At 48.1% G+C, this 27,044-nt stretch overlaps 1 protein-coding gene across 1 annotated transcript in view; it reads left to right on the top strand.

The window, feature by feature from the left end:
- The window catches only part of B4GALT5 (beta-1,4-galactosyltransferase 5), a 70,885-nt gene extending 65,713 nt beyond the window's left edge, over positions 1-5,172 (top strand). The window contains exons 8-9 of the mRNA XM_087819162.1: positions 776-877; positions 2,053-5,172. Of these exons, the coding sequence (XP_087675288.1) occupies positions 776-877; positions 2,053-2,200 (250 nt within the window). The 3' untranslated portion in view covers positions 2,201-5,172. The remainder of the gene's footprint in view (positions 1-775; positions 878-2,052) is intronic.
- Positions 5,173-27,044: the final 21,872 nt, after the last annotated feature.

Below are 27,044 nucleotides of genomic sequence, written 5' to 3'. Positions count from 1 at the left end.
CACCCTGCACAATTCCAGGCACACAGTGGGCATTCCATGTGTACTTATCAAATAAGAGTATAATTGGGAGTCAGGAGGATATTGAAATAATATGAAAATGAATGTAAATTTCCCATAGACTGCAAAGTCTATTAATGATTCCTTAGAGCCCTGTTAAGTTTCCAGTAAGTCTGGCTGGGAAATCGTATCTTTATCATGTAGGATAATATCCTGAACACCTCCTCCGTATGCTGGCTCCCTCACAGTGACTTTTCATAATTGTGATGTTTTACATCTGGAGACTGTCATGTAAATTCCTTCATCTCCGTAGTGATGGGGGAGGTGAGCAGAGACATAATTTCTACCTAAGCAGGGAAAATGCATAGGAACTCTGACTTTGCTGGGTTGCTTTATGGTAGCTTGTGGAAGGGAAAGGTGCTGTCTGCCCATGAGAAGGTATTTCTGATAGGACCCAAGCAAGCTGGCAAGAGGGAGTGGCTGTACTTGTCTGCCAGGGGCACCCACTCTTGGACTTGTCACTGAGAACCTGTGTCAAACTTTAACCCTCAAGAATTTTGAACTTCATTTTGAATTTTTTTTTTTCCCAAAATTTTTTTGTATTGTTGATTTCTTTTCTAAAACCATGAACTTATCCAGAGGGTATAGGCAATTTAAATACTTAGATGCAGAGGAAGTTCTGTTGTTCAACTTGGTGTTTCTTAACCTTGGCCTCGGTTTGGTCACCTATAGGACTTGATCACTTTATCTAAAAGCCCATCCTCTTTGTCTTGGACAGAGTACAGAATGCAGGCTATTCTGTGAGCCGGCCAGAAGGTGACACAGGGAAGTACAAGTCCATTCCTCATCACCATCGAGGAGAAGTCCAATTTCTAGGAAGGTTGGTGTCATTTATTTATTCCTCTTACAAATATCCTCTATGCTCTGCATTTCCAGATGTCCCAGAGCATATTATAGCCCCTCGTCTTACTCCCCAGCCTCTCTCCAAGGTCCTGTTCTGACAGCTGTTTTATAGTTCCAAACATATATATTTTTTTAATATATCTTTATTGATTTCAGAGAGAGGAAAGGAGAGGGAGAGGGAGAGAGAGAGAGAGAGAGAGAGAGAGAGAGAGAGAGAGAGAGAGATAGAAACATCAATGATGAGAGAGTCATTGATCGGCTGCCTCCTGCACACCCCTGACCTGGGATCAAGCCCGCAACCCAGCATGTGCCCTGACCAGGAATTGAACCCTGATCGCCTGAATCCTAGGTTGACGCTCAACTGCTGAGCCACGCCTGGCCGGACTTCCAAACATGTTTTAATTTAACTGTGAGGCTAATGTCTGAGGGTGAAATCAGACTATTGGTGAAAAATTTGATTGTAAGATCTTTTAAGGAAATCACTCTTTCTACATCTTAAGCTTTATAATCTCCTCTGCAGCCTTCAGAAAGTTGGAGGAAAGCCTACTGGGGTAAAGGTCTCTGTGACTTACATTGCCGTGACAGAGCAGAGCTGGCACCCTTCCTCCAAGCCCCAGTCCTGGAGGGGTGTCCCTGAGCTTCTGTGCGTGTGGTTGCAGTTGCTTTAATACCTCTTTGCTTTCAATAAGTAAATCCCAGATCGGACTCTCAGGGCATGTGGACAGAGTGACATCTCTGCATTTTCAAGGGTGTCTCTGTCTTTTGTTAACGGGGAGAGGACTGGTCTCCGGAGAGCCGATTCTGATTGCATGAACTCTGTCTTCATGGGAGGGACAGGGCACTGAATACAGACTCTGAACTTTCCTGTCCGATGTGTTAGTATCTTACCTCCCCCTTTTCCATTCTGTGACCTTGGGCAAGTCATTTAACATCATGGGCCTTGGTTTCCTCATTTGCTTAAGGGATGGTTGCATTAAATGAAATCTGTAATAAGTAAAGCACCTGGCATGAAATAGGAGGTGTTTCTAATGATAACGTTTAGTGTAGAGTAGCTGAATGGCCATTCACCCACCATGTGTCCTCTTCTGCTCCATTGTCTGTCCTGAGGAGGTTGGACCCCACTCAGAGCCACCTCTGTTCTCTGCATCACAGGTATGCTCTGCTGAGAAGGTCCAAAGAGCGGCAAGGGCTGGATGGCCTCAACAACTTGAACTACTTTGCAAACATCACATACGACGCCTTGTATAAAAACATTACTGTCAACTTGACACCTGAGCTGGCTCAGGTGACCGAGTACTGAGGCGAGGAGGGAGTGTATGTTTGCTTTACCCACCACCACCAAGAAAGCAGCCTGATGAGATGTCCTGGGGCTCCACACAGGAAGAGAATTAGAAAGACGGTGTCTAATGAAGGATCACAGGGTTCAAGGAAAAATGTGAACAGAGTACACGCACAAAATGCCTTCACTGTTGGACCCGCTGGGATTGAGGGAGTAAGCTCGGGAACTTCTTTCATCAGGACTAGCTTTCTATTTCCACAAGACAGACGTCTGTCCTGCTGCTCTTCTCCCTGTCTCCTACCCCGACGTCCATCGTAGCCACAATCTCCGGAAGCGGAACTGTGATCCGCCGTGGGCCTGCCCCAGAGCCTGTCCTACGAATGGCCTTTGGAGCTTCTTGGCCTTCAGAGCAAAGAGGCAAACCCACCACCGGGCAGCTGTTTTTGGAAGAGCAAATGAAACTCCACACACCATTCTTCATCTCTGGTGTTCTCTTTGGTTTCATTTTTTAAAAAATTACCTGCTTTGGGTGGGGATTGAGGGCGGGAAGGGAGGGATGGGGAAGATAAATAGACATGTAACAATCACTTCTTGAAGAAGTATAACTGTAAATAAGCCATGTAAAATGCCTTTTTAAAATTTAATTTTATAGCTGGCTTCAATTCAAACTGGGGATTTATATTATTAGATCACTTATTTGGTTGGCAGATGCAGGACCTCAGTTAAAATGCAGTGGAAGAATATATCTCCCAAATTGCTGTCATTTTGGAAGGGAGTGGATGTAGGGCATGTCACAAAAGAACAAAATAGTTGAATCTTTGTCACTGGCAACTACTTTTGCCCCCGCCCATTCCCTACTCCCAAGGTCTTGCTCTTGGCTTCCGCTCTGGATTCTCTCCCCTGCTGGGCACAGACATGCTCCTGCCAATCTTTTGCTAAACAGGAGGTTGCTGTTTTACAGCAGCCTGCTCCCTGCTCACAGCAAGCCCCTCAGGGGCGCTCATGGGCACGCACCCACGGGCCCCTGCGTTTTGTTTTGTCCTTTCATCACCGTGAGAGAGATGAGTGGTGTCCTTTCTTCTCTCTCTCATAGTTTTTTTTCTCTTGTGGAACATGGTCACAAATTCTGAAATCTGTGCCTAAATCACCAATGAGCTTCAATGATTCTTCTGAATAGTTCCCTTTTTATTTTCTGGAAAGATTTCCTTGTCAACATTATTAACTATACATAGAACTAATGAGCAATCAAATGAAGAGGAACTCAATCGGGAGCAGGTGACACTTGTGTGCTGTGGGTCAGCTGGGATCCAGCTTAGACCAAATCAGAGCTTCAAAATTAGACCAACAAAGCTCCAGGGTGCAAGAGCCCTGTGCTCTGTTCACACCCTCATGTGCTTTTGGAAGTCAGATTCTAAATTGCATTTGAATTTGTGCCTCTCTGAGTTTTCCCCCTGAGCCAAATCCCTCAATTCACAGTCCCCATTGACTTCTGCAGGACTCTGAAAAAATGCCAGTTTTCCCCCCTCCTTTTCCATAAAACATATTTATATATCGTGATTGGGAGTACTTTCTGAAGAGTACTTCATATTTTTTTTAATTGCCTTGTTTGCCTTCAACTTCCTTAATTTTCATGGTTTACATGATGTGTGTGTAGGGGTATATTTGTGTATACACGTGTGGGTTGGGATTTTTCTGTTGCATGTATTGGTTCCATGGACATATGATCCCCACAAGCTGTGGGAGGGATTGGCCAGTACTTGTTTCTGTTCATGTTTTTGTCCTTTTGAAGAATAGAGTGGTATTTAGAAAATCAATTGCATTGCAAAGGTCTTATCGGCTCATATGAGAGAGCAGGCTGCTGCCCTTGAAAAGGCTGGTAAGTTGTATCATATGTTTTAAAAGAATTTGAGAATTTCATGCTTTAAAAGACCTTCACAAGGGAACATTACACACAGAAGTTCGTTTGGTTTTCCTTTGATGTATGGTGCATATAGCAATAAAGATTACTTCCCCCTTCTCCCCCCCCCCCCCCCCCCACACCCCCAGGCCTCTGTGCTGGCCTTGGCTTCTCACCTTCTCATTTGCCTTCCCTCCTTCGTCACCGAAGGCTGAGCTGCTCTGTGTGACAAAACTATGATGCCATTTGGAAGAATTGACCAAGACAGACTGCTTGATACTTGGCAGTGTTGTAAAGTGATCTTCTTTTAAGCTTTTTTATTAACATTTACCACCAAGAACCAAATGTTGGCAAAAGGCTAACACCTGACTTAAAAAAGAAATTGCTGGATTGAGGGCAAAAAGGAAAGGTCTCATGAAGCAGGGTCACTTAAATTATCTTGCAATCATGTGTAAGTTCGTATCATTATTGTGAACTCTCTTACTGTGCACTGTTGATCATTTATCCACCATGCTGAGTACTGTGTGGGAAACTAAAATGTTGAGAACGTACAGCCAGGCCCGAGTGCTGTTAATGGTGTGAAATTCTCATGTTAAAAAAAAAAAAAGAACCAAATGTGACCTTGTGCATATTTTGGCAGCTGAAATTCTTTAAGGCTACTGATAGGGGACCCCTTAAATCATTCTTGTCTTTGATTATTGAGTGTGGGGAAAGGTTTCTCCTTTCACACTTTTTTTGGGGGGGTGGTTATTTGCAAAAATATTCATTTTGACATTATAGGGACTCTTGCTAGAGCTCCTCTGCCACAGACATGAATAGCTGAGCAACAGCCACATGTATTGATTGTATCCACTCACCATTGACGATGACATTGAACGTAGCTAGCTTATTTCCATCACTACGTTTTTCGAGCTTGCTCTTACGTTTTAAGAGGTGCCAGGGGTACATTTTTGCACTGAAATCTAAAGATGTTTTAAAAAACACTTTCACAAAGATAGTTCTTTGTCATTACATTATTTACTCATGTGTTTGTACATTTTTGTATGTTAATTTATGAATGATTTTTTCAGTAAAAAATACATATTCAAGAACTAAACCTTGGTGGTTGTCTCTTATTTGTCTGGGACACTGTGGCTTCTTGGGGCCTCCCTTTCTTGTGGGGGTTCAGCTCCTCCACGTGTTGCTTCAAGCACTTGGCTTTTGCTTTGCTCAGCTGGCCACTGGGTGTTCCTAAGAGAGGCACTGCCTGCCCGACCCCTGCAGCCAGACCAGTGGAGTGAAAAACTCAGCCCATGTAGCAAAAGCCCCGACCCCCACTGTGCATCCAGGCCTCCTTCCACACCTGGGTTTTCTGTCAAGAATTGGCTCAGGTAATGCCCAAGTCGGGTAAGTCATCTGGGCAAGGGGAGGGTGGGGGTTGACAGAGTTTGGGTCCAGAAGGTCCTCTGGGACCAGTCCAGAGTTTGCTGTTTGCCTGATTCTGCTCAGAGATTATAATCATGAATGCTGACCACTCTGATATTTAGTGAGTAAGAAGTGTCCCGGTGCTGGGGATACAATGATGAGCAGTAAGACAGGTCAGTGTCATAGCTTACTGTCCCCCCCCCCCACACACACACCTTATCAAGGCTGAAGCTCCATCCTCGGTGAGTGAGTGCTATAGAGGAGATACTGTGGCCACGAGGACATGGTAGGGCAGGTGTCCCTGAGGTGAGGTGGATGAGCTGGGCATCCAGGGAGCTGCAGGAGCAGGAAGCCGGGAAGGTTGGCGAGAGATCAAAGGGGCACACTGGGCACTGTCTGAAGCTTGAAGGGGCCAGACTGCAGTGCAGGGCCTTGTGGGCCAAGGGAAGGAGTTTAGATTTTATCCTTAGAACAGTGGGTCCGAGAGTTTCCAGCAGGTAGGGCTGGGTGTCATGTGATTAGAGAGTAATTTTTAATAAGCCGCAGGCTGCAGGGAGAAGGGGGGATTGTAGAGGGTCAAAGGGAAAGCAGGGGGCCATTTAGGTGTCCAGTCGTGTGGCCGTGCCGGGGTAAAACAGGATGTGGACACGTGCTGCTGGGATGGAGGACTCCCCTGAGCTGCTGGCTTCCCCACTCGCTCGGACGGCAAGGCCGTTCCCTGAGATGAGGGCACTGGGATTGGACCAGGGTCCCCGGGAAGATCACGAGATCAGTTGCGAGCGTGTCAAGTTCAGGGGGTTTTGAGACAATCGGCAGAAACTGCAGGTAGGCAACTGTACGCGCTCTGGTTTGGGGACTCAAAGGAATGGTCGGGCCCGGGGATGGACTTGAGATCTAGGAGGAGGCGAGATTGCTCAGGGACCGAGTGGAGCGGAGGCGTGGAGGGTGAAGAGGGGTGGCCTTGGCCCAAGCCTCTGAGGTCTCCGCTGAGTAACAGCTGAGAAGAGAGTGAGTGAGCGGAGCAGACAGGGAAAGAGGTGGGAGAGCAGCAGAGGAGAGGCCTGAAAGTTACCAGAATGGATGTCGGAGGGAGTGGGCCCAGCAAAGAAGGGGTGCAAGGTGAGCAGTGAAGCCAACGACTAGCAAAGGGGGGACGGGGGACGCTGGTCCTGTGGTGCAAGCAGCTTTGCTGAACTTGGGGGTGGATGAGAGGAGGAAACGCGGTGGCAGAGGCGGGCGCTGCGGGCATCTCATTTCATGAGACGGGAAAGGGAAGGCTGGTGGTTTTGATTCTGGTTTTCCACAAGAGAAACCCGAGTGTGTTCTTGAACCAGAGGGAGATGGCCACCAGAGAAAGAGCTGGATCTACAAGAGCCCAGGATAATCCCGCAGGAATGCCCTCGAACTGGAGACGGGGAAAGAGACTAAAAAAATGAAAAACCCCAGGGGGAATGAGGAGCCCCTCAGGCCACTTTCAGTTGGCAGACAGGCGCCCTGCGGAGACCAGGGTTGCCCTTAGAAAGAGCAGGGGCCTCGTGGCCAGAGTTAGAGTTCCAGGTACTACGGCTTCCTCCCTACTCGCTTTGTAATTTGTGGGAAGTCCAGTCAAAAATAGTAGTTCCCGTTTATCGAGGGCTTGTTCTGGGCAGGGCTGTGCTGATGAAGCACATTGTACTCGGTGCTCAGCCCCTTTACTAGAGCACCGCGACTCAGCCTCAACTCTGAGGTTTGGGGCTGGGTAATTCTCGTACGCGAAAGGGGAAGGCTGCTGTCCGGGGTACTGTAGGATGTTTAGTAGAACCCCCACCTCCCCAGTTGTAACAACCAGAAGTGTCAGCAGACATTGCCAAATGTCCCTGGGGAGAGAAAACCCCTGGTTCTGCTGCTGTAGGGCTGAGGCACAGAGGCCACCAAAGCCACTGCTTGCCTGAGGTCACAAAACACCCACAGAGCCAGTGTCATGTGGACACCAAGCCTTTTTACCCCAAGGTTCATGCCCTGAACCCCCAAGCTGCGTCTGATCCAATGTCCTTTAGCGCATGTGCTCTTAAGAGCTTTTGTTCACAGACACAGTTCACAAGTACTTTAATTGTAAATGTAATGCATGAGTTTGTGCTTACGGAAAAAAAATCTCAAATCTCTCTCCCTTTAATGCCAGCGGTTTGGCTGGTATCTGTACCTATATCCAAATACCTATATGTATGTACAGGGAAACAAAGACAGGTAATGTATACTTAAAAACACACATAAATTGTCTTGGAATTATTTTGTTTTTTGGTGTGTGTTTTTTTTTAATTTATCTTTATTGTTGAAAGTATTACAGGTGTCCCATTCCCCCCCCAGTTGACCCCCTCCACCTTGCTCACACCCCCTCCCCAGGCCTTCACCCCGTTATTGACTGTGTCCATGGGTTATGCATATATGCATATAACTTCTTTGGTTAATCTCTTCCCACCCTCCACCCCTCTTCCCTCTTTCCTCTGAAATATGATTGTCTGTTGCCTGTGTCAGTGTCTCTGGATCTATTTTGTTTGTCAGATTCTTTTGTTCATTAGCTTCTTCTTAAAGAAGACCCTTCAACTTTTCCTGTAGTGCTGGTCTGGTGGTGATGAACTCCTTTAGCTTTTTCTTATCTGTGAAGCTCTTTATCTGACCTTCAATTCTAAATGATAGCTTTGCTGGGTAGAGCAATCTTGGTTGTAGTTCCATGTTTTTCATCTCTTTGAATATTTCTTGCCACTCCCTTCTGGCCTGCAAAGTTTCTGTTGAGAAATCAGCTGACAGTCATATGGGTGCTCCCTTGTAGGTAACTAATTGCTTTTCTCTTGCTGCTTTTAAGATGTTCTCTTTGTCTTTAACCTTTGGCATTTTAATTATGATGTGTCTTGCTGTGGGCCTCTTTGGGGTCCTCTTGTTTGGGGCCCTCTGTGCTTCCTGGACTTGTAAGTCTATTTCTTTCCCCAGGTAAGGAAGTTTTCTGCAATTATATTTTCTTTTTTTTCTTTTTTAAATATATCTTTATTGATTTCAGAGAGGAGAGGGAGAGAGAGAGAGAGAGAGAAACATCAATGATGAGAGAGTCATTGATCAAGCCCACACCTGGGCATGTGCCCTGGCCGGGAATTGAACCCCAATCGCCTGGATCCTAGATCGACGCTCAACCACTGAGCCACTCCAGGCCGGGCTCTGTAATTATATTTTCAAATAGGCTTTCAGTTTCTTGGTCTCTTTCCTCTCCTGGCACCCTAATAATACGAATGTTGGGCCTCTTGAAGTTGTCCCAGAGGCTCCTTACACTATCTTCATATTTCTGGATCCTTTTTTCTTTTTGCTCTTCTGGTTGGGTGTTTTTTTGTTTCCTCATGTTCCAAATTGCTGATTTGATTCTTAGCGTCCTCTACTCTACTGTTGATTCCCTGTAAATTATTCATTTCAGTTCATGTCGCCTTCATTTCAAATTGGTACTTTATTATGTCATCGATAGTCTCAGTTGTTTCCGTCATACTCTTACTAATATCCTTGAGCATCCTTATAACCATTATTCTGAACTCTGTATCTGTTAGCTTGCTTGGATCTATTTCATTTAGTTCCTCTTCTAGAGATTTCTTCCGTTCTTTCCTTTGTGACATGTTTCTTTGCCTCCACATTTTGGCTGCTTCCAGGTGTTTGTTTCTATGTATTAGGTAGAGCTGCTATGTCTCCTGGAATTTGTGGAGTGGCTTTGTGTAGTAGGTGTCCTGTGGGGTCCAGTGGCTCAGCCTCCCCTGTCACCTGAGCTGGGCCTTCTAGGTGCCCGCCTGTGTGGGTTGTGTGCACTGTTCTGTTGTAGCTGAGCCTTGGTAGCTGTTGGCGTCACTGGGAGGAATTGACCCCCCGGCCAGTCGGCTGTGAGGACCAGCTGCAGCTACAGCCAGAGAGCTGCTATGCTGGAGACACCCTCATCTCGTTGCTCCTTCAGTTCCCTCCTTGTAGGGCTTATGTTCAGCTAGATCTCAGGAGGATCTGAGTGATGGTTGTTCTGTATTTCAGTTGTAATTTTGATGTGGTTATGGGAGGCGGCGGGTACAGCTGTTACCTACGCCGCCATCGGAATTATTTTGGTTTTTAATCTTAATATTTCCTGGTGACCTCTTCTTTGTGACTGAAGAACTTCAAATAAAGCTCAGATGTCACCTACTTTGAATTCTGTTATATTTTTATTGGTTCTTCATTCATTGACTGTCAACCCCACTAAAATATAATCCCCAGGAAGGGAGAGACTGTTTCGTCCTCTGCTTTATTCCCCGTGCCCAGGACCGGTCCTGGCACATAGTAGGTGCTCAATCAATATTTATTGAATGAAGAACCCTACGTTATTCCTTTGAATGGCCACATGTAGTAACTCATTGTACGGACAGAGGTAATTTATTTAGCTGTCCTCCTCCTGATGGACATGGAGTTTGTTTCCAATTTTCCTCTATCGCATTATATGCACCACAGTGAACACAGCTGCACATAAATCATGTGCAAAATCTAAGTAGGTTGCCTTGAGAGAGCCCAAGAGCTGAAATGGCTGGAGCAAAGGATTTGCATGTTTTAAATATTGGTGGGGATTAAAATAAATAAATGAATATTGGTGAAACACACCAAATTGTCCTACAAAGAGGCAGTGTGGAGGAGAGACAGCTCAGGAAGTGACCACTGCTGGGCCTACCAGCTGGATCTGGGCCAGAATGGAGGTTGCTTCCCGTAAGTCAGAGACTGTCTGATGACCGTTCCCCTAGGCCCCAAGGTGTGCTGGTTCCTGGAACAGGCCTTTGTCCTGCCCCGGGCAAGCATGTGAGGCGGCCTTTCCCCTTATCTGGGGCGGTACCCGTATCCATCGTGCCTTGTTCGACAGAATTCTTCAGCTTCCACCATGCAGCTCTTAGGATTTCCACATCCTCTTGCCACCACCCAGGGCACCCCTCATGTATAAGTTCCCTTAAGAGAACTTATTAAGGGAGCTTACCTCATTACATCTTGATGTAATGATGGAGCTGTCAGCCTCTTTCTTTGGTGTCTCAGCCGTGGGAAATTTTACAGACAGACAGTATGACTTGACTCGTGTCCCATCTATGATTGCCCCTGCCCTTTATATCATTAATCCCCTGGGATTGATTTCATGTGAGGTCGGGAAGGGTCCAAATATATATATATTTTTAATCCTCACCTGAGGATATTTTTTCCATTGCTTTTCAGAGAGAGTGGAAGAGAGAGAGAGAAACAGAGAGAGAGAAACATCGATGTGAGAGAGACATATCGATTGGTTGCCTCCTGCACATGGCCTGACCAGGGCTGGGAATTGAGCCTGCAACTGAGGTACGTGCCCTTGGCCAGAATCGAATCCAGGACACTTCAGTCCACAGGCTGACACTCTAGCCACTGAGCCAAACCGGCTAGGGCCCAAATGTATTTTTTACTGAATGAACTGCTAATTGTCCCAGCAGTTTTTATTATTATAATGTCATTTCCTCATTTATTTGAAATACTGTGTGTCATACATTAAATTCTCTAGCAAGGTTCTTCCATTCTTTTGAGCTACTTGTCTCATTCTGCCTTATATTTATATTACTGCATTTCCATAGTATGTTTTTGGGTTTTTCTTAAACACATTCCTTTATTGATTTCAGAGAGAGGAAGGGAGAGGGAGAGAGATAGAAACATCAATGATGAGAGAGTCATTGATCAGCTGCCTCCTGCACGCCCCCAACTGGGGATCGAGCCCGCAACCTGGGCATGTGCCCTGACTGGGAATTGAACCCCGGCCGCCTGGATCCTAGTTCGAGGCTCAATTGCTGAGCCACACCCAGCTGGGCTCCACAGTATGTTTTTATAGGACAAGTGTCTCTCATCCCCCATCTCTTCCTCCAGCTTTTAAACAAGTTTTTCTAGAAGTGGACTTCACATACAGAGGAGTCTATAAATCATACATGAACAGCTAGCTTTTTGAATTGTCAGATTGAACACACCAGTATAACCTCATCATTATTTATTATCAATTTTTTCTTGGCTATTTTTATGTATTAATCCAGTGGAATTTAGATTCACTTTGTTGATTTCTAGTAAAAGTCTATATAGGGTTAAGACTGTCATGACATTAAACTGTTAACTTGGGAATACTTAGTAGCTTTACAATATCAAGTCTTATCTCCAAAATTATTACTTTTTATTTTTGCTGAGAGAAACCTTTGACCATCCACTCCAGCCATGACCAACTCATGTCCTCGCAAATACATTTTTACTAGTCACTGGATTTCCAACCAAAAAATAGTGTGAAAAAAGACAAATCCCTAAATAATAGGCAAACAAACCATATGGCCTTTTTCTGTTTTGTAACATTATTTTAAATTTAGTTCCATTAAGATAATTCCTTCAGCAGAAATGTCAGTGACCTTGCCACCAACTAGAAATCTTGGCTCCAATTTACTTCTCCTGTGAGCGGGTAGGTCTGAAGAATTAGACTTTAACAGGAAGAGTGCCTTGTATTTACATGTGGTGCTTTATAGGGAAGCCTCCTTGGACTGACCACCTATTATGTGTCAAGCACGCCAGGGGACTCATGTATGTCGTGACATTTACTCTTTACAGTGTGGAAAGGGTTGTCACCTCCCTTTTCCAAAGGAAAATACAGGATCTGAGAACTGTAACTTTACCAAGGGCACCAGAGTCAGAATTCAAGGTCAGGCGTCTTTGGTTTTTTCTATATCCATTATCTTACCTAATTCTGTTCTTTGTCTGTCCAACTGAGAAGGTTCATTGTTTCATTCATTCAGCAAATATGTGAGCACCTACACTGTACCTTAGGTCATGCTGAACACTTGTCCTGGACTAAGTGCTGGGGATCGGACAGTGAGCGAAATCGGGCCCATGTGCTGCTCCTAGTTAGGAAGAAAGGCAGACAAACAAGCAACCCCCACTTCCCGGTCTTCACGGTGCTGGGGAGTGACAGGGTACAGCCCAGGCTTCAGTCCTAAACCGCTCGGCCTCCAAGTGCTGATCGGGATGTGGAGGAAACGGGCCCCTTGTGTGCTGTCAAACGGTACAAATGCTGTGGAAAACAGCGTATCTTCAAGAAACTACAAGTAGAATTACCATGTGATGCAGCGATCCCACTTCTGAATATGTCAATAGAATCGGAAGCAGCCCTGGCCGGTGTGGCTCAGTGGTTAGGGCGCCGGCCCGCAGACTGAAGGGTCCCGGGTTCATTCCCGGTCAAGGGCACGTACCTCGGTTGCAGGCTCCATCCCCGCCCCGGTCGGGCCTGTGTGGGGGGCAGCCAATCAGTGTGTCTCTCTCACACCGATGTCTCTCTCTCTCCTGTTCCACTCTCTCTGAAAAGCAATGAAAAAATATCCTCAGGTGAGGATTAAAATAATATTAACAATAATAAAATGGGAGAAAAGAAAAGAATTGGAAGCAGAGTCTCAAAGAGATATTTGGACACCCATGTTCATAGCAGCCGTATTGACAGCCAAAAAGTGGCAGCAACCTCAGTACCCACTGATGGATGAGTGGATAAATAAAGAGGGGTACATACAGTGGAATATTATTTAGCTTTAAGAAGGAAGGACGGCCTGGCTGGTGTGGCTCAGTGGTTGAGCATCGCCCCATGAACCAGGAGGTCAGGGTTCAATTCCCAGTCAGGGCACACGCCTGGGGTTCAGGCTCGCTCCCCAGTAGACCGTGTGTAGGAGGCAGCCGATCAGTGATTCTCTCTCCTCCCTGGTGTTTCTATCTCTCTCTCCCTCTCCCTTCCTCTCTCTGAAGTCAATAAAAACATATTTTTTTTTAAACAGGAAGGACATTCTGACACATGGATGAACCTTGAGGATATTATGCTAAATGGAGTAAGCCAGTCACAAAAAGACAAATACCATAGGATTCCATTTGTATGGGGTTTCTAGAGAAGTAAAGCATGGAAACATTAAGTAGAATGGTGGTTGCCAGAGGATGAGAGGAGGGGAAGTGGGGAGTAGTTTAATGACTATACAGTTTCATTTTTGCAAGATGAAAAAGTTCTGGAGATTGTTGCACAACAATATGAATATACTTAATACTGAACTGTGCGTATGAAAACGGCTAAATTTTATATGTATTTTACCATAATCTAAAAATTTAAAAACTAGTAAAATATGACTTCTCAACAACCCCTTCTAACAGGAACTGCCATTATTACCACTTTAAGTCTTGGTAGCCCCGAATGCAATGGGCCCTTATTAAATATTTTTTCAATTAATTTGTAAATTAAAAAACGCCTGCTTTGCCCCTGTTTTGTTTTTGATCACCTGTTCAGGCAGAATGACAAACACAGAAATGCCCTGTTCCCTCCCCATTACCCTCAATCTCTAGCTCGCTCTCTCTCCACGTCCCAGGAGCAAAGACTGTGAGCTTAACACGGTAATCAGCGCGTCCTTCCTGTGGTGGGCCTCTCTCCACTCGACAGGCTTGCTTCTCCGTGTTTCTGTGTAATCTGTGTCACTCTTCACTGTCACTTTTCCTCTGTGTTGACAGAGCCCAGCTTGTTTGTCCACCCTTGTTGGGCGGTTTGATTTCCTCCCTTGCTATTGCTATTACGTTACCTGGTGATCAACCAGCCAGGACATATTGCTGGTTTCACGCTTCCTGGGCTCCTTCCTTGTTCTGTGATCTTCCTTCCCCATTCACATTGCTTTTAATTTTTAGCCTAACTCAGGGGTTGGGGGTGGGATTGGCAAACTCTGGCCAGCCAGCTGCCTGGCTTTGTAAATAGAGTGTGACTGGAACACGGCCATGCCCTTCTGCTTACATCGGGTCTACGACTGCTTCAAGTTACAGTGGCAGAACTGAGGAGTGACAGAGACGTGTGGCCCCCAAACTCTAAAATATTTACTACCTGGCCCTTTACAGAAAAAAATGTCCCAGCCTATTGCCTAATTCAGGTTAAAGTACAAAAGGTTAAATTTTGTCTTTGAGCCAGGAGCTTTTTAGGTTAAGGTTGTAAGTAAATCATTAGAGTCCGCGCGGTTAAAGCCGACTTGGGGCCATTAACTTGGGGGGACCTTCCCTGGCTCCTCCCTCTGCTGGGAGCCCTGCTTTGGTTTCAGACGTTAGTGATCAGTCCCAGTCCCGGTCCCGGTCCCAGTCCCAGTCCCGGGGGCTTCTCTCCCGTCGCATCCTTAGGCCAGTTCACTTGTTCATTCATCTGTGCCCCGGGCTATGGCCTATACGTCCCCCCACGCGGCGAACTTCCCGAGGCCACGAATCCCAGCTCGTCTCACCATCCAGAGCGGTGGCCGGCGGCAGGTGGTGTTCAAATAACTGTTGAGAGAAGGAAAGAAAAAAGCAAAGGCGATCGAGAGGGGAGCGTTTTCATTCTTGGCCTTTTTTGTCCGCAGGGAAGCGTGGCCGCCCCGCTGATTCTATCTTCCCTGCCTGCTGGGAAGCGGGTCCCGGGGAAGTGAGTGAGTGACTTCCCCAGGCCGCGGGCTCTGGTGGCAGCCGTGGTTCCCTGTTCTTTGGGGAATTAAGAGCAGACTTACACCCACTTTCCCTGTTCTTCACCCCCAGCCTCCCCGCGCCGCCGGGGCCTCCTTCCTCTTCGGTTCATTACCTCCCAGGGAAGCTGTCTGCCAGCCGCGAGCAGAACTCACTTCACGAACGGCATAAATGACCCTTCACAGTTTGTCCTCACAGCTAATTCTCATGCAATGACACATGTGCACATCGCTTAGCGATCCTGATGGCGAGGGAGCGGCTCACTCCCACTCCGCTGTGGCATCACGGGGGCCAGGTTAGGAGGGAGCACTTGTGTCTGTCACACACCTGGGCCTTCACGTCAGGCATGGGTGTTGTCCTGATGGTCAGTGGCAGCATCAAGGGTGGCTTAGGGCCGTACAAGGTGACTTTGATCCCTGCCCATAGTCTCAATGCCCCTAAAGCCACCCCGATAAACATATAAGACAGCGAGTTGCTAAGCAATGGTGGCTTCAGGACAAGTGCCTGGCGATTGACCCGATGGCCACAGGTCCCTCTTACGTGGAAACTGTCTGTTGTGCGCACTTTACAGATGAGGGAACAGGCTCAGAGAGGCAAAGTCACCTGGTCTAGTCAGAGCTGGTAACTGACAGGGTCAAGATTCATAGTAGGTATTTTTCCAAGCCACACTCTCATTTCATACTCCAATATAGTTAATAAATTCTCAAAGAGACCACAAATTCTTAACTTCTTAAAAAATCAGAGCTGCTCTTCTAAATGACCCCAGAATCAGAGGAAAAAATCCAAACTGAAATGGCCAATTATCTAGACTAAAAAGTAGACACTGCTCATCCAAAGCATAGTAGATGCAGCTAATGTGCCCACAGAGGAAATTCAGAGTCTAAAAACTTCTAATATTAAAAAGAAACACAAATGAATGAAGTATATAACCTTAAAAGTATAGAAAATATAAGTTTTTTAAAAGTAAGAGTAAGAAATGAAAGGTTAATTCTGCAACTAATGAAATAAAAAAAATGATAAAAACTTTTTAAGGATTTTTTGGGGGGAAGCACTGTAAAATAGATAAATCCTGGCAAATCTGATTCAGGAAAAGAGTAAAAAGAACAAGATTAGGAATAAATAAGGAGACAGAATGACAGAATCAGGAAATATTTATGAATCCATTCAAAAATAGCACCCCAGCCCCCTGGCCACCTCGCTGCCCTCAACCGTCTCGGGCACGCCCAGTAAGCCACCTGCAAGGCTCTGTCTCTGAGTCTGTTCCCCAGTGAACCCCGTCAAAGATGTTGACCGATTAGAAGAACCATAAAAATATATGTGACTCTGTGGTGACAAGTCCATTGTTTAGAGATGATGACTTGGGAGGGCCCCACCCCAGGTCATGGCCCCCTCTGCATCACAGCTCTGTTTCCGTCCAGACTACAACCAAGAGGCTGGAGTTTGGAAGAGCCTGAGAGGGCCACAAAGACCATAAGTACATCGGCAAGGCCAGAAGTCCCCAGAACCTTCACTTCCAGTGCTGTGGGGCTTCGTGGCTTTGGTTAAAATAGCGTGAAAGTGTCTTTTTACTCATCTGACACCCACAGCTCTTATAATTGGAGAATCAGGTCATTATTCAAATCACCCCTCCCGAGAGACACTGCCAACCTGATTTCTGGTAGGTTTCAGAGTTTCTCAGTCACCACAAAGCCCAGTCTCTGCACACTTTTGAAACCAGGAGCTGTGACCTGAAACAGTGAAACTATTCCCATGTCCTAAATTTGGAAAGCTCAGCTCTCTAGGCCTCAGAAGCTTCCTGCTTCTGTGTCTTCTCACTTGCTGGCGTATTGGATCACTCTGCCACTCACTCCCACTCACCAAAGCTCTCTGATGCTGCTGACGAGATACTGAGGTGAAGGTGACTAAAACCCTGCTCTCAGATGGCTTTTACCAGGTCGGGGAGGCAGACAGCTGACTGACCCGCTTCCTAAGGGTTCAGTATGAATGATTCGCTTATCTTCTGAGGGTGCAGCGAGCACCCTATTTGGGACCAGTTTAGAAAGCTTTGAGTGCGCCAAGAAGAGTTTGCTGTCTAGTCTATAAGCAGTGGGGAGCCAAGGAAGGTTCTTGAGAGTGAGCATGGCATAATTAAAGGTGAAGTTGAGGTTTGTTTATCTGTTACATATTCACCCATGCATGCCTTCATCCACCTAGCCAACAAATATTTATTGAGCATCTACTATGTGCCAAGCACTGTTCTGCTTTCATGGAACCATCACTCTGGGGAAAAGGGGTGGATAGACCATAAACAAGTAAACAAGTGAGTCCCAGGCATGCTAAGAGCTATGAAGGCACAGGGTAATGGGGCTGAGGGTGAACAAAGGACAGGGTAAGAAGTGATGATTCACCAGGAATTTACAAGAAAAGAGGCAGTTATGACAAGAATAGGGGAAAGACAGTTACAAAAGAGGGAAGGGCAAGTACAATAGCCCTGAGGCAGGAAAGAACTTGGCCTGTTAAAGAGAGTGAAAGGAAGCCAGTGTGTCTGAAGGGGTGTGGGGGAGGCAGAGACCATGATGAGAACTCTGGAGTCTTTGGAAGGGCAGCCAGAGGCTACTGGAAGGTTTTCAGCAGGTGAGTGACATGTTTTGATTTATGTTTCTGAAAGTTCCCTCTGGCTGTGTGAGAAGCAAATATGGCACCAGAGAAGCCAGCAAGGAGGCCATAGGTGAGGATGATGGTGGCTGGGACCCAAGTGCTGACACTGGAATTAGAAGTGGAAGATCCAGCACATATTTTAGAGGTGATGGTTCCATGCAGGTAGAGACTTATGTATGTCTGCCTTGTTCACTGCTGTAGACGGAAGCCAGGTAGGCAGAACAGTGCCTGGAACAGAGCAGATGCTCAATAAATATTTGTTGGATAGATGAATGCATGCATACATGGGCGAATATGCAACCAGATACTTCAAGAGTAATGCCTCATTTTGGAGCTTGAGCTCCCGGGTAGTGTTAGGAGCAGCAAAGACTGGAGGTTGGGGGTGGGGATAAGGGAGGAATAAGTATTTGGGGAAATCAAGATGCCTTTTTAGGAAGTTTCAAGTAGGCAATTAGATACTCAGGTCCAGGGCCCAGGAGAGAGGTTGGGATGCTGATGGGAGTGTGAGGCTCGTTGCATACATTTATTGTCGGCTGCAGAATGAGTGAGGTGGCCAAGGATGTGGCCAGGAGGGTCCAAAGACGGAGCTCAAGTGGGAACATTGCTGAGAGGTTACCACGAGCACGGGATGCCATGTGACTTGGACTTGGCAGCAAAGATTGTGACATCAAGAGACACGTGGTGGCACATAGGGTGGAAACCTAGTTGAGGAACCCTGCAGAGGGGGTGGGGTGAGAAGCGAGTGGGTCAGGGAGTGTGGACAAGCCCACCAGAAACTTGATGTGGGACAGAATGGAGGGATGGGGCCTCTGTGGGGATGAAGGGATGGGGTTCAAGGGAGGGCATTTTATGGTTTTTAACACAAGAGTCCTGAGAGGAAGAAACTGAGGCTGTACAAAGAGGCAGTTGCTGGAAAAATACCCCTGAGTAGGCAGGAGGGAGGAAATGAGCCAGGCCTCCTGTCCCCTGAATATCACCAACTGTGTCTGCTCTCTCCCCGGGTGACTTGGGGCAAGTTACAGGGGCGTTCTGAGTCTCTGTTTGTTTGTTTGTTTGTTTTTAAAATATGTCTTTATTGATTTCAGAGAGAGGAAGGGAGAGGGAGAGAGAGAGACAGGAACATCAATGATGAGAGAGCCATTGATTGGCTGCAGCCCACAACCCGGGCATGTGCCCTGACCGGGAATCGAACCCCGATCTCCTGGATCCTAGGTCGATGCTCAACCGCTGAGCCACGCCGGGCTGGGCTGGGCCTCTGTTTTTACATCTCCAAATGGGCGTCCCAGGCCCCAGATGACTTGTATGCTGCAGTGGGTTCGTCCTAGGTTGGGTAGGTCCCTGGAACAGAGCAGGCTCCAGCAGGGAGGCAGTTTTGATGTCCGACACTTCAGTTTGTGAGTGGTCTGGACTGTCCCCAGGGAGGCCACCAGGCTCCCTGATGCCCACTTGGCTCCAAGGTTCACAACCAGGCCTGGCTGGCCCCTAGAGGCTCAGTCCAGATTGCGGTACTTTTTTGAGGGGAAAATGAGAGCTTAGAATCCGAGGGGCTGCCAGGCTGGGCCAAAGGGGCTCTGAAATGAGACAGGCTTGGATTTGATTCTGGCTCTGCGGCTTCCTGGCTTGGACACTCTGAGCAAGCACTTTCCTTTCTAGGTCTTAGTTTTCTCATCTGCAAAATCATCGCCATTGCTTGTTATGAAGATTAAATGAGATGCTAGATATAGAATCCTTCCTTTTTTCCTCCCTCCCTCCCTCCCTCCTTCCCTCCCTTCCCCCTTTGCTCGCTTTCTCTTACAGAAGCCAAGTTCTGCTGCTGGAGTCTCCCTCTTCTTAGGTCATGTTATCTGGGTGGGGCCTGGGCCCCTGGGGTTCTGATGGCTCTGCCCCACCCACAGGAGTCTGGGCTTGTAGGGCCCACAGGATCTCCCACTGCCAGCATTTATCTGTCTTGCCCTTCTGCCCTCTGGCCTGGGCCCAGTATCAGCCATTGGCCAGCCAGGACTCCACAAAGTACAAAGGGGGCGGGGCACTGCAAACTTGGGGGCTGGGCCAAATAACAGGAGTATTGTGGGTCCAGAGATGGCTGGGGGCTTGCCTGAGGCCACACAGCAAAGGGAGAAGGGCAGATCTGGTGGCAGCTTGTCACTCAGCCCCCTGTGGGGCATTAAGCCCAGGTGGCAGTGGCCAGAACTGCCCCGGGAGTAGAAAGGGCATGGATGCCAAGGACACCTCCCCAGGGCTGCTCCTCCCTGCTGGAGGTTAGCTCTGGGCCCAATCTTGTGACTCAGGAGGCCTGCATTGGGTCCAGCAGGCATCATTAGCACTCTGGAGCTTCAGTTTCCCCAGCTGTAAAATGGGGCTGATAGTAACCATTAAGCCCTTTGATTAGGATTTAAAATGCAAATAAGATCAAGCCAGCCCCCTGCTCAAAACCCCGAAGAGGTGCCCACTTCCCTGGGAAGAAAATCCTATCTCCTCACCCCACAAAGCCTTGCAGGCCCTTTTCTCCCGATTTTCTCTACTCCAGCCACTTGGGTGTCCTCCTGCTCCTCCGTCTCACTGAACTCATTCCCACCTCAGGACATTTGTCCCTGCTGGTCTCTGCCTGGCATTCCCGCCACTGTTCCTTCAACTCCCCTCCTCACTGTCTCACACTCCTGTTTAATTTACTCCATCCCACTGAACACTATCTGAAAGAATCATATTTATTTGTTTACCTGTCCCTTATCTGCCCCTGAAATGTGAGCTCCACAAGCACAGAGGCTAGATCTGTTTAGTTCTTGGCTCTTCCAATACCTAGCACATAGTAGGTGCACTACAAATATTAGCTACTATAAGTTTTTCTAGAACAATTTCTAAGCTTAGAGCTATGTGGTGAACAGCGAGATAAGGGCCAGCTTTTAGAGGCTGCTTTTTCACACATGCATTATTTCACTTATTCATTCAGAACCATTACCCTGAGCACCTATTCTGTCGCAGGCCTGGGCTGGGTGCTGGGAATGAAGCTATGTAGTGGAACATTAGAGCTGTGCTAGCTTTCATGGCAAGGACGGCCTGGCTCTCAATCCTAAACCTTCCATGGCTCCCTATCACTCCAGCCAAAGTCCACACTCCTTATCTGAACATGTCTGCTCTCCCTCTCCCTTATCTGGGTCCAGCTGGCCTTTCTAGCAGGACCTCTCAGGGCACCCATGGCCCCTGCTGTCACCGCTGTGCTGTTTTTTACTCCCGGGGCCTTGCCCTTTCCCACCCTAACCTGTGGCCAAACTTGTAAATGTGTTCACATGAACATGCGAGGTCGCCTATATGCCTCCTGGCCCTTCCAGGCCCTGTCACATTCCAATTATCCTCCCATCTCCGGTGAACTTTCTTAGTCCTGTCATCAGATTGGCCCTCAGCCTGTCAACCAATCTTCATGTGAACTTTCTCTCATCAGGACCATACACCTACCCCATGGCTTAGTAGGGATGATCTTATCCCTATTTTACAGAAAACTGCACCAAGGCACAGAGAGGTTTAGTAAGTTGCCCAAGGACACACAGTTAGTACAGGGGACTCGAACCCAGCAGGCTCAGCCCAGATGCATTCTTCATGTCCCTGCTCTGCTGTCTTAGCTATTAGCTGAGCCTTTCCAGGAACCCTTGTGTTGCCAGCCTGTGGGGAACAAGCCCTCACGCTTCCTACCTGCCCTCCGGAGGCTGCCCTCCGAAACCCTGACCTTTCTGTAACCACAGTGCCCGAGCCCCATGCTGGGTGCTTTTACTGTCCTCCCTGTGTAAAGCTTCTCATAATCCATCTTACAGATGGGGAAACTGAGGCATGGAGCAGGGAGACCAGACCCGCCCAAGCTAGAAAGCAGGAGGTCTAAGTCAAACACAGGCTATCTGGGCCAGAAACCCAAGCCATGCTCCCCTGCTGGGCTTCGTGCTCAGTACCAGCATAGCGACCACCACAGCTCTGACGCTGCAGCCAGTCCATGGCCAGTCCACAGCCAGCCCGTGGCCAGTCCACAGCCGGCCCGTGGCCGACCACCACGGCTGACCACTGGCCATCAAGCACCCACTGGATGGCGCCTGGTTTCCACGGCTCTCCCGTGTGGCCTCACACTATCCTGTAAGCTCAGTCCTGTTTTTCACCCCACTTTAGAGATGAGGGAACCAAAGCTCAAAGAGTGGGATGACAAGGCCACGGCCACTCAGTTATCAAGGAGTGCGGATGAATTTAGAATGGAGCCGTGGGACCTCAAAGCCCCTTCCACAGCGGCCCTGGTGTCCAAGTGACCAGGCTACCTGCATTCCTCTCCCTCACCCAGGGAAACTCAAGTCTCCTGGGAAGCTCCAGATTGTCAGTTACTCCCAGCCAGAGCTTCCTGGAGCTGACAAGAGGGAGCCGCCCGCTTGGACTGCCCAAGGCCCTTTCCATTCAGCTGTCAATGGGCCTTTCTGTGGCCAGGCCTACAGCCCAGCCCCTGTCCACGCTGTATGGCTTCCTGATGACTCACGGGTGCTCTCAGCCGCAGCTGTGCGTGGCCTGGGAACACACCACCCAAGTGAACAGGGCCTGCCCAGACAGGTCTGCTCTAAGGCAGGCTCTGGAGGGTGAGCAGCCCCTGGGGCTTTGCACTTGCTACTCCCTCTGCCAGGAAAGACCTTTCCTCAGTTTCTCCCACATCCAGTCCCTTCTCATCCTTCCGGTCACAGCTCGAATGTCACCACTTCAAAAAGGCCCTTCCTGACCACCTGGCTCACTAGAATGAGAGCTCCTTGGAGGGCAGGGTTTTTCTGTTATGTGTGGGAGACAAACAATAAAGGCATTAACATTTCAACAAGATCCTTTCTGCTAGTGATATGTGCTATAAAAATAATCAGGTAAGCCTGGCCGGTGTGGCTCAGTGGTTGAATATCGACCATGAACCTGGAGGTCACAGTTTGATTCTTTTTTTAAAAAGATATGTCTTTATTGATTTCAGAGAGAGGAAGGGAGAGGGGGAGAGAGAGAGAGAGAAACATCAGTGATGAGAGAGAGTCATTGATCGGCTGCCTCCTGCACGCCCCTCACTGGGGATCGAGCTCACAAGCCGGTCATGTACCCTGACCAGGAATCAAACCTCAGTCTCCCGGATCCTAAGTCGATGCTCAACCGTCGAGCCAGGCCTGCTGGGCTTGATGTTCCTGTCTTTCTCTCTCTCCCTTCTTCTCTTTGAAGTCAATAAAAATCATATTAAAAAAACAATAATTAGGTAATTGGGTAAAGAGTGTTTGGGACGGGGCCTCTGTGAGGCAGTGATATTTGAGCAGAGACTTGGATGAAAGGGAGGAGCCATGCTAATATCTGGGGGGAGGGGGGAAGAGTTTTAGGCAGAGGGAACAGCAAGTGCAAAAGTCCTGAGGCAGGAATATGCTGATGTGTATGAGGAACTGCAAGGAGGCCAGTGTGTTCCGCACAGAGCAACTGAGTAAGGATTGGGGGTGATGAGGTCAAGGAGATGGGATTGGCTGGGGCAGGGGGTGGGGGTAGATCATGCAGGGCTTTATAGGCCATGGGAAAACTGGCTTTCCCTCTGAGTGAGGAGTGTTCCAAGGGACATGATCTGAAGTAGGTCTCCACAGGATCCCTCAGGCTGCCTTGTGGAGAATGGACTATATGGGGGCTATTTGGGGGCAAAAACGGAAGAAAGGAATTTATTCCCTCAACCAAATGGCATCTCTGCTGTGTACCAGGCACAGTCCTGCTGCTGGAGATACAGCAGAGAACAACTTCAACAAAAGTCTCTGCCCTGAAGAGCTCACATGCTTGAGTGAGGAGCCTGATGATAAACCAGAGGAATGGGTTAGCACGTCAGGTGATGATATGGAGACAACGTAGGCAGGGAAGCTTCTGGAAGTGTCAGGGTTCCTGCGTGCACCAGCATGTGCATTATTCACACTGTGGATGCCGTTCTCCAGTCCTGCGAGCTCCTGGAGGCGACAGTTGCCTTGCCAAGGCTTGGCTCCAAAACAGACTCCTAGCTCATTCGACATATGGGGAAACAGAGAGCTCAAGGTCACACAGCTAAAAAATGGGAAAACCTGGATTGCACCTAGGACTTCTCTCCCCTGTGCAGCGGATGAAGTTGACTTTTGGTATTCCCCTGCCTTAAAGGGTTATCTGGCTGTCACCTGGAGGCCTGCTCTGTCTCGGTGCCATCCCTGCTGGTACTCTGTCCTCTGGGCTGTGAACCCTGGGGGAGAGCAAACTGGGGCACACAGCAGGTGCTCAGTAAATGAACGCAGTGAAGCAGGCACCAAGGCAGGGGCTCCGACTGCTTCTGGACAGTTTCTCTCTCCAGGGGATTACTTGGCAATGTCTGAAGACAATTTTGGTTGTCATACAGAAAAATGGGGGGGCGATGCTGATACGAGTGAAGGGAGGCCAGAGACACTGCCAAGCTACCTGCAATGCACAGGACAGCCCTGACCACAGAGAAGGGTCCCGTCCTAAGCGGCTAATTGAGATCCTGGCCTAGAGGCCTGTGTCCCCTGAGATTCGGCTCTGCTATTCCCGCAGTGTGCTGGTGTCACCTGGTGGCTGAACTAGACATCGCAGCAGCCAAGACTCGAAGGAGCCAAGACTTCAGAAATGATCCCTCCAATGTTCTTGTAATAATATCAGCCACAGTGGCAGCTGCGATGGCGGGCCGGCGCAGGACTCACTGTGTGCCAGGTCAGTGCGAGTTGTCTTATTCGGATAAGTCCAAACGCCACATGCATGCTAACAGGCAACTCAGAATGGACGCCCCTGAAATTGAACTTCTGATTTCACCCCCAACACCCCCAGCTTGTTGCACCCTCCCTGGATGCCTTATGTTCACCCCTATGTTTATCCCCTGCTCAGAAACCCCCCCTCCAATGGCTCAGTGCCTAAATGGCCCACAAGGCCATCAATGCACTATTTAAAATGGAAATGCACCCCAGCCCTTCTCCTCTTTCTGCATGCTATTTTTTATGTTCAGCAAGGCACCAAGTGACATATATTCTACTCATTTATCTTGCTTGTTACCCATCTCTTCCATGTGAACAGCTCTCTTGGGCCAAGGGCTGTGTCTGTTCGGTCACTGCTCTCTTCCCAGCATCCAGCACTGGGCCTGACACGTAGTATGTGCTCAATTTATTGAATAAATGGATGGATGATCTGTACAACACCCCAGTCTCGCACTAGAATTTTGTGGGTTCTAGTCCCACCTCCACTACCAAGGCTGCTCGACATTGGACAGGTTAGTTAACCTCTCTGGGCCTCAAGTTCCTAACAGGAACAAAAAATGGTACCCATCTCATTGTGTTCTGAGAACATTAAATGTGCTAATATACAAGCGTTTAGAACAGTATGTGGTGCCTAACATGTGCTCAATAGGGTCAGTGCCTTACTTCAGTCACCTTCCCAGCCTTCTTCCTCCCACTAAACCCCCTCCACTTCTTAAACTCCTGGAGGGGACATCTCATGTCTCAGTCATTTTCTTTAGTCTTTTGCACATAGTAGGTGCTCATTAAATGCTGGCATTCCTGGAAGGACCTTGATGGGTGAAGGATGCCTCCTGTTCTCCATGTGCTGTGAGGCAGGCTCTCCTACCCCAGTTTACTGGTGATGAAATCTAGGTTTCCACTGGCAGAGGCAGGACCTGTCCCTCCAAGTTAGGCAACTTCCTGCCAGTCAGCTCTGGGAGCGAGGGTCAGGAACAGGAGAGAGCAGAGGGAAGGGCTGTCATTCTGAAGAGTGACCAGCAGGCTGCAGTAGAGATCTAGGACGACTCGGTCTCTCAGAACCTGGGTCTGCGGCATCCTGAGGGTGAGCACCTTCTTAAATTTTGCACCCTGGGCACCTCACGTGCCTCACCCTAGTCAAGGCCCTGGTCTGAGATGCCCTGTCCTACCAGGAGGTGCCTTTTTCTTGCCCTGCTTCAAGCATTTTATGCTGGGCTCTGTGCTAAGGACTTTCCACATATGTTAACTCATTTAGCCTTCACAACAACCAGAATAAGGCGGCACTGTTATTGCCCCATTGTTTAGAGGCAGTAACTGAGGCCACATTGCGTGTTGGGTGTGTGGAAGCATTTGGATTCTATGCCATGACTGAATTACACATTCCCGTGGTCTCCTTTGGGGAGGGGGTGAGTGTATCTGCATGCTGAAGAAAGGGAGGCAGACATTTGTGCCCAAGAGGGTGGACTGTAGTAGAGGATAATAGTGCGTTTAAAATATTCATGGCCCGACCAGGCGTGGCTCAGCGGTTGAGCGTCGACCTGGGATCCAGGCAATCGGGGTTCGATTCCCGGTCAGGGCACATGCCTGGTTGCGGCTTGATCAATGACTCTCTCATCATTGATGTTTCTATCTCTCTCTCTCCCTCTCCTTTCCTCTCTCTGAAATCAATAAAGATATATTTAAATATATATATATTCATGGAGCCTCCATACCAGAGAATCAGATAATATCAGAGAACTGGGAGGCTAGGGGAGCCCAGAGAGGCGAAGCTTGACGCAGCCTCAGGGGGATGTGAGGAAGCCCACCTGCTTTCTCAGGGAGGAACAACAGTTAACCTGATGGAAGCAGGGAGACATTTCAGACTGAAGGGACAGTGTGTACAAAGGTCCTGGGGTGACTCAAGGCACCCCAAAGGCTGAGTCTGGCTAGAATGGCATCAAAAAGAGGGCGGAAAGCAGGAGAGGCAGAGAGATGGTGGGGTACAATTTGAGACTTAGAGGCAGGGGCTGACTACTGGGGTCAGACACAGGACACACAGGGTGCCATGGGGTTCCAGAAGATGGCCTTCTGCCTTCCAGGGGAAGCTCAAAAGACAATCAATATCCTCCTTAGAGGTGGGACAACTTGTCCAACATCCAGTGAGTGGTGGACTGGAATGAACCTGCTCTGGAACCTCCATGCTTTGTTGCTTTTAGAGGAAATGCCAGGAACCTGAGAGAGATGCTCAATGAATACCAGCTGAATGAATGTGTTTCCCGAGTCTTCATGTGCTTGGCACTGTGTGGAGTGTTCTCCCAGCATTGTCTTATCAAATCCTCAGAAGTAACTATATGAAGGAAGTGCGATTATTTGCCTTTCTTTTACAGATAAAGAACCAACACTCAGAGAGGGCAAGTGATTTGCTGAAGATCACACAGCTTACAAGTGTCAAAACCAGGATTCGAGCCCAGGCCCTCAGGCTCTGGAGTCTGCCCTCTTAACTGCAGCACCTGAGTCTCCGAAACTCCAGTCAGCTCTGAGTTTTGTGCTATCTGTGCTCTGCCTTCCTTAATCTATATTTTATTTCTTTATTATTATTTTTAAAAATATATCTTTATTGATTTCAGGAAGAGGAAGGGAGAGGGAGAGAGAGAGATAGAAACATCAATGATGAGAGAGTCATTGGTCAAGCCTGCAACCCGGGCATGTGCCCTGA

The sequence above is a fragment of the Miniopterus natalensis genome, chromosome 7 (assembly GCF_054644295.1).
Source record: "Miniopterus natalensis isolate mMinNat1 chromosome 7, mMinNat1.hap1, whole genome shotgun sequence".
NCBI lineage: Eukaryota > Metazoa > Chordata > Mammalia > Chiroptera > Miniopteridae > Miniopterus > Miniopterus natalensis.
The sequence above is the reverse complement of the archived record's forward strand: the minus strand, read 5'-3'. Positions and strand labels throughout refer to the sequence as shown.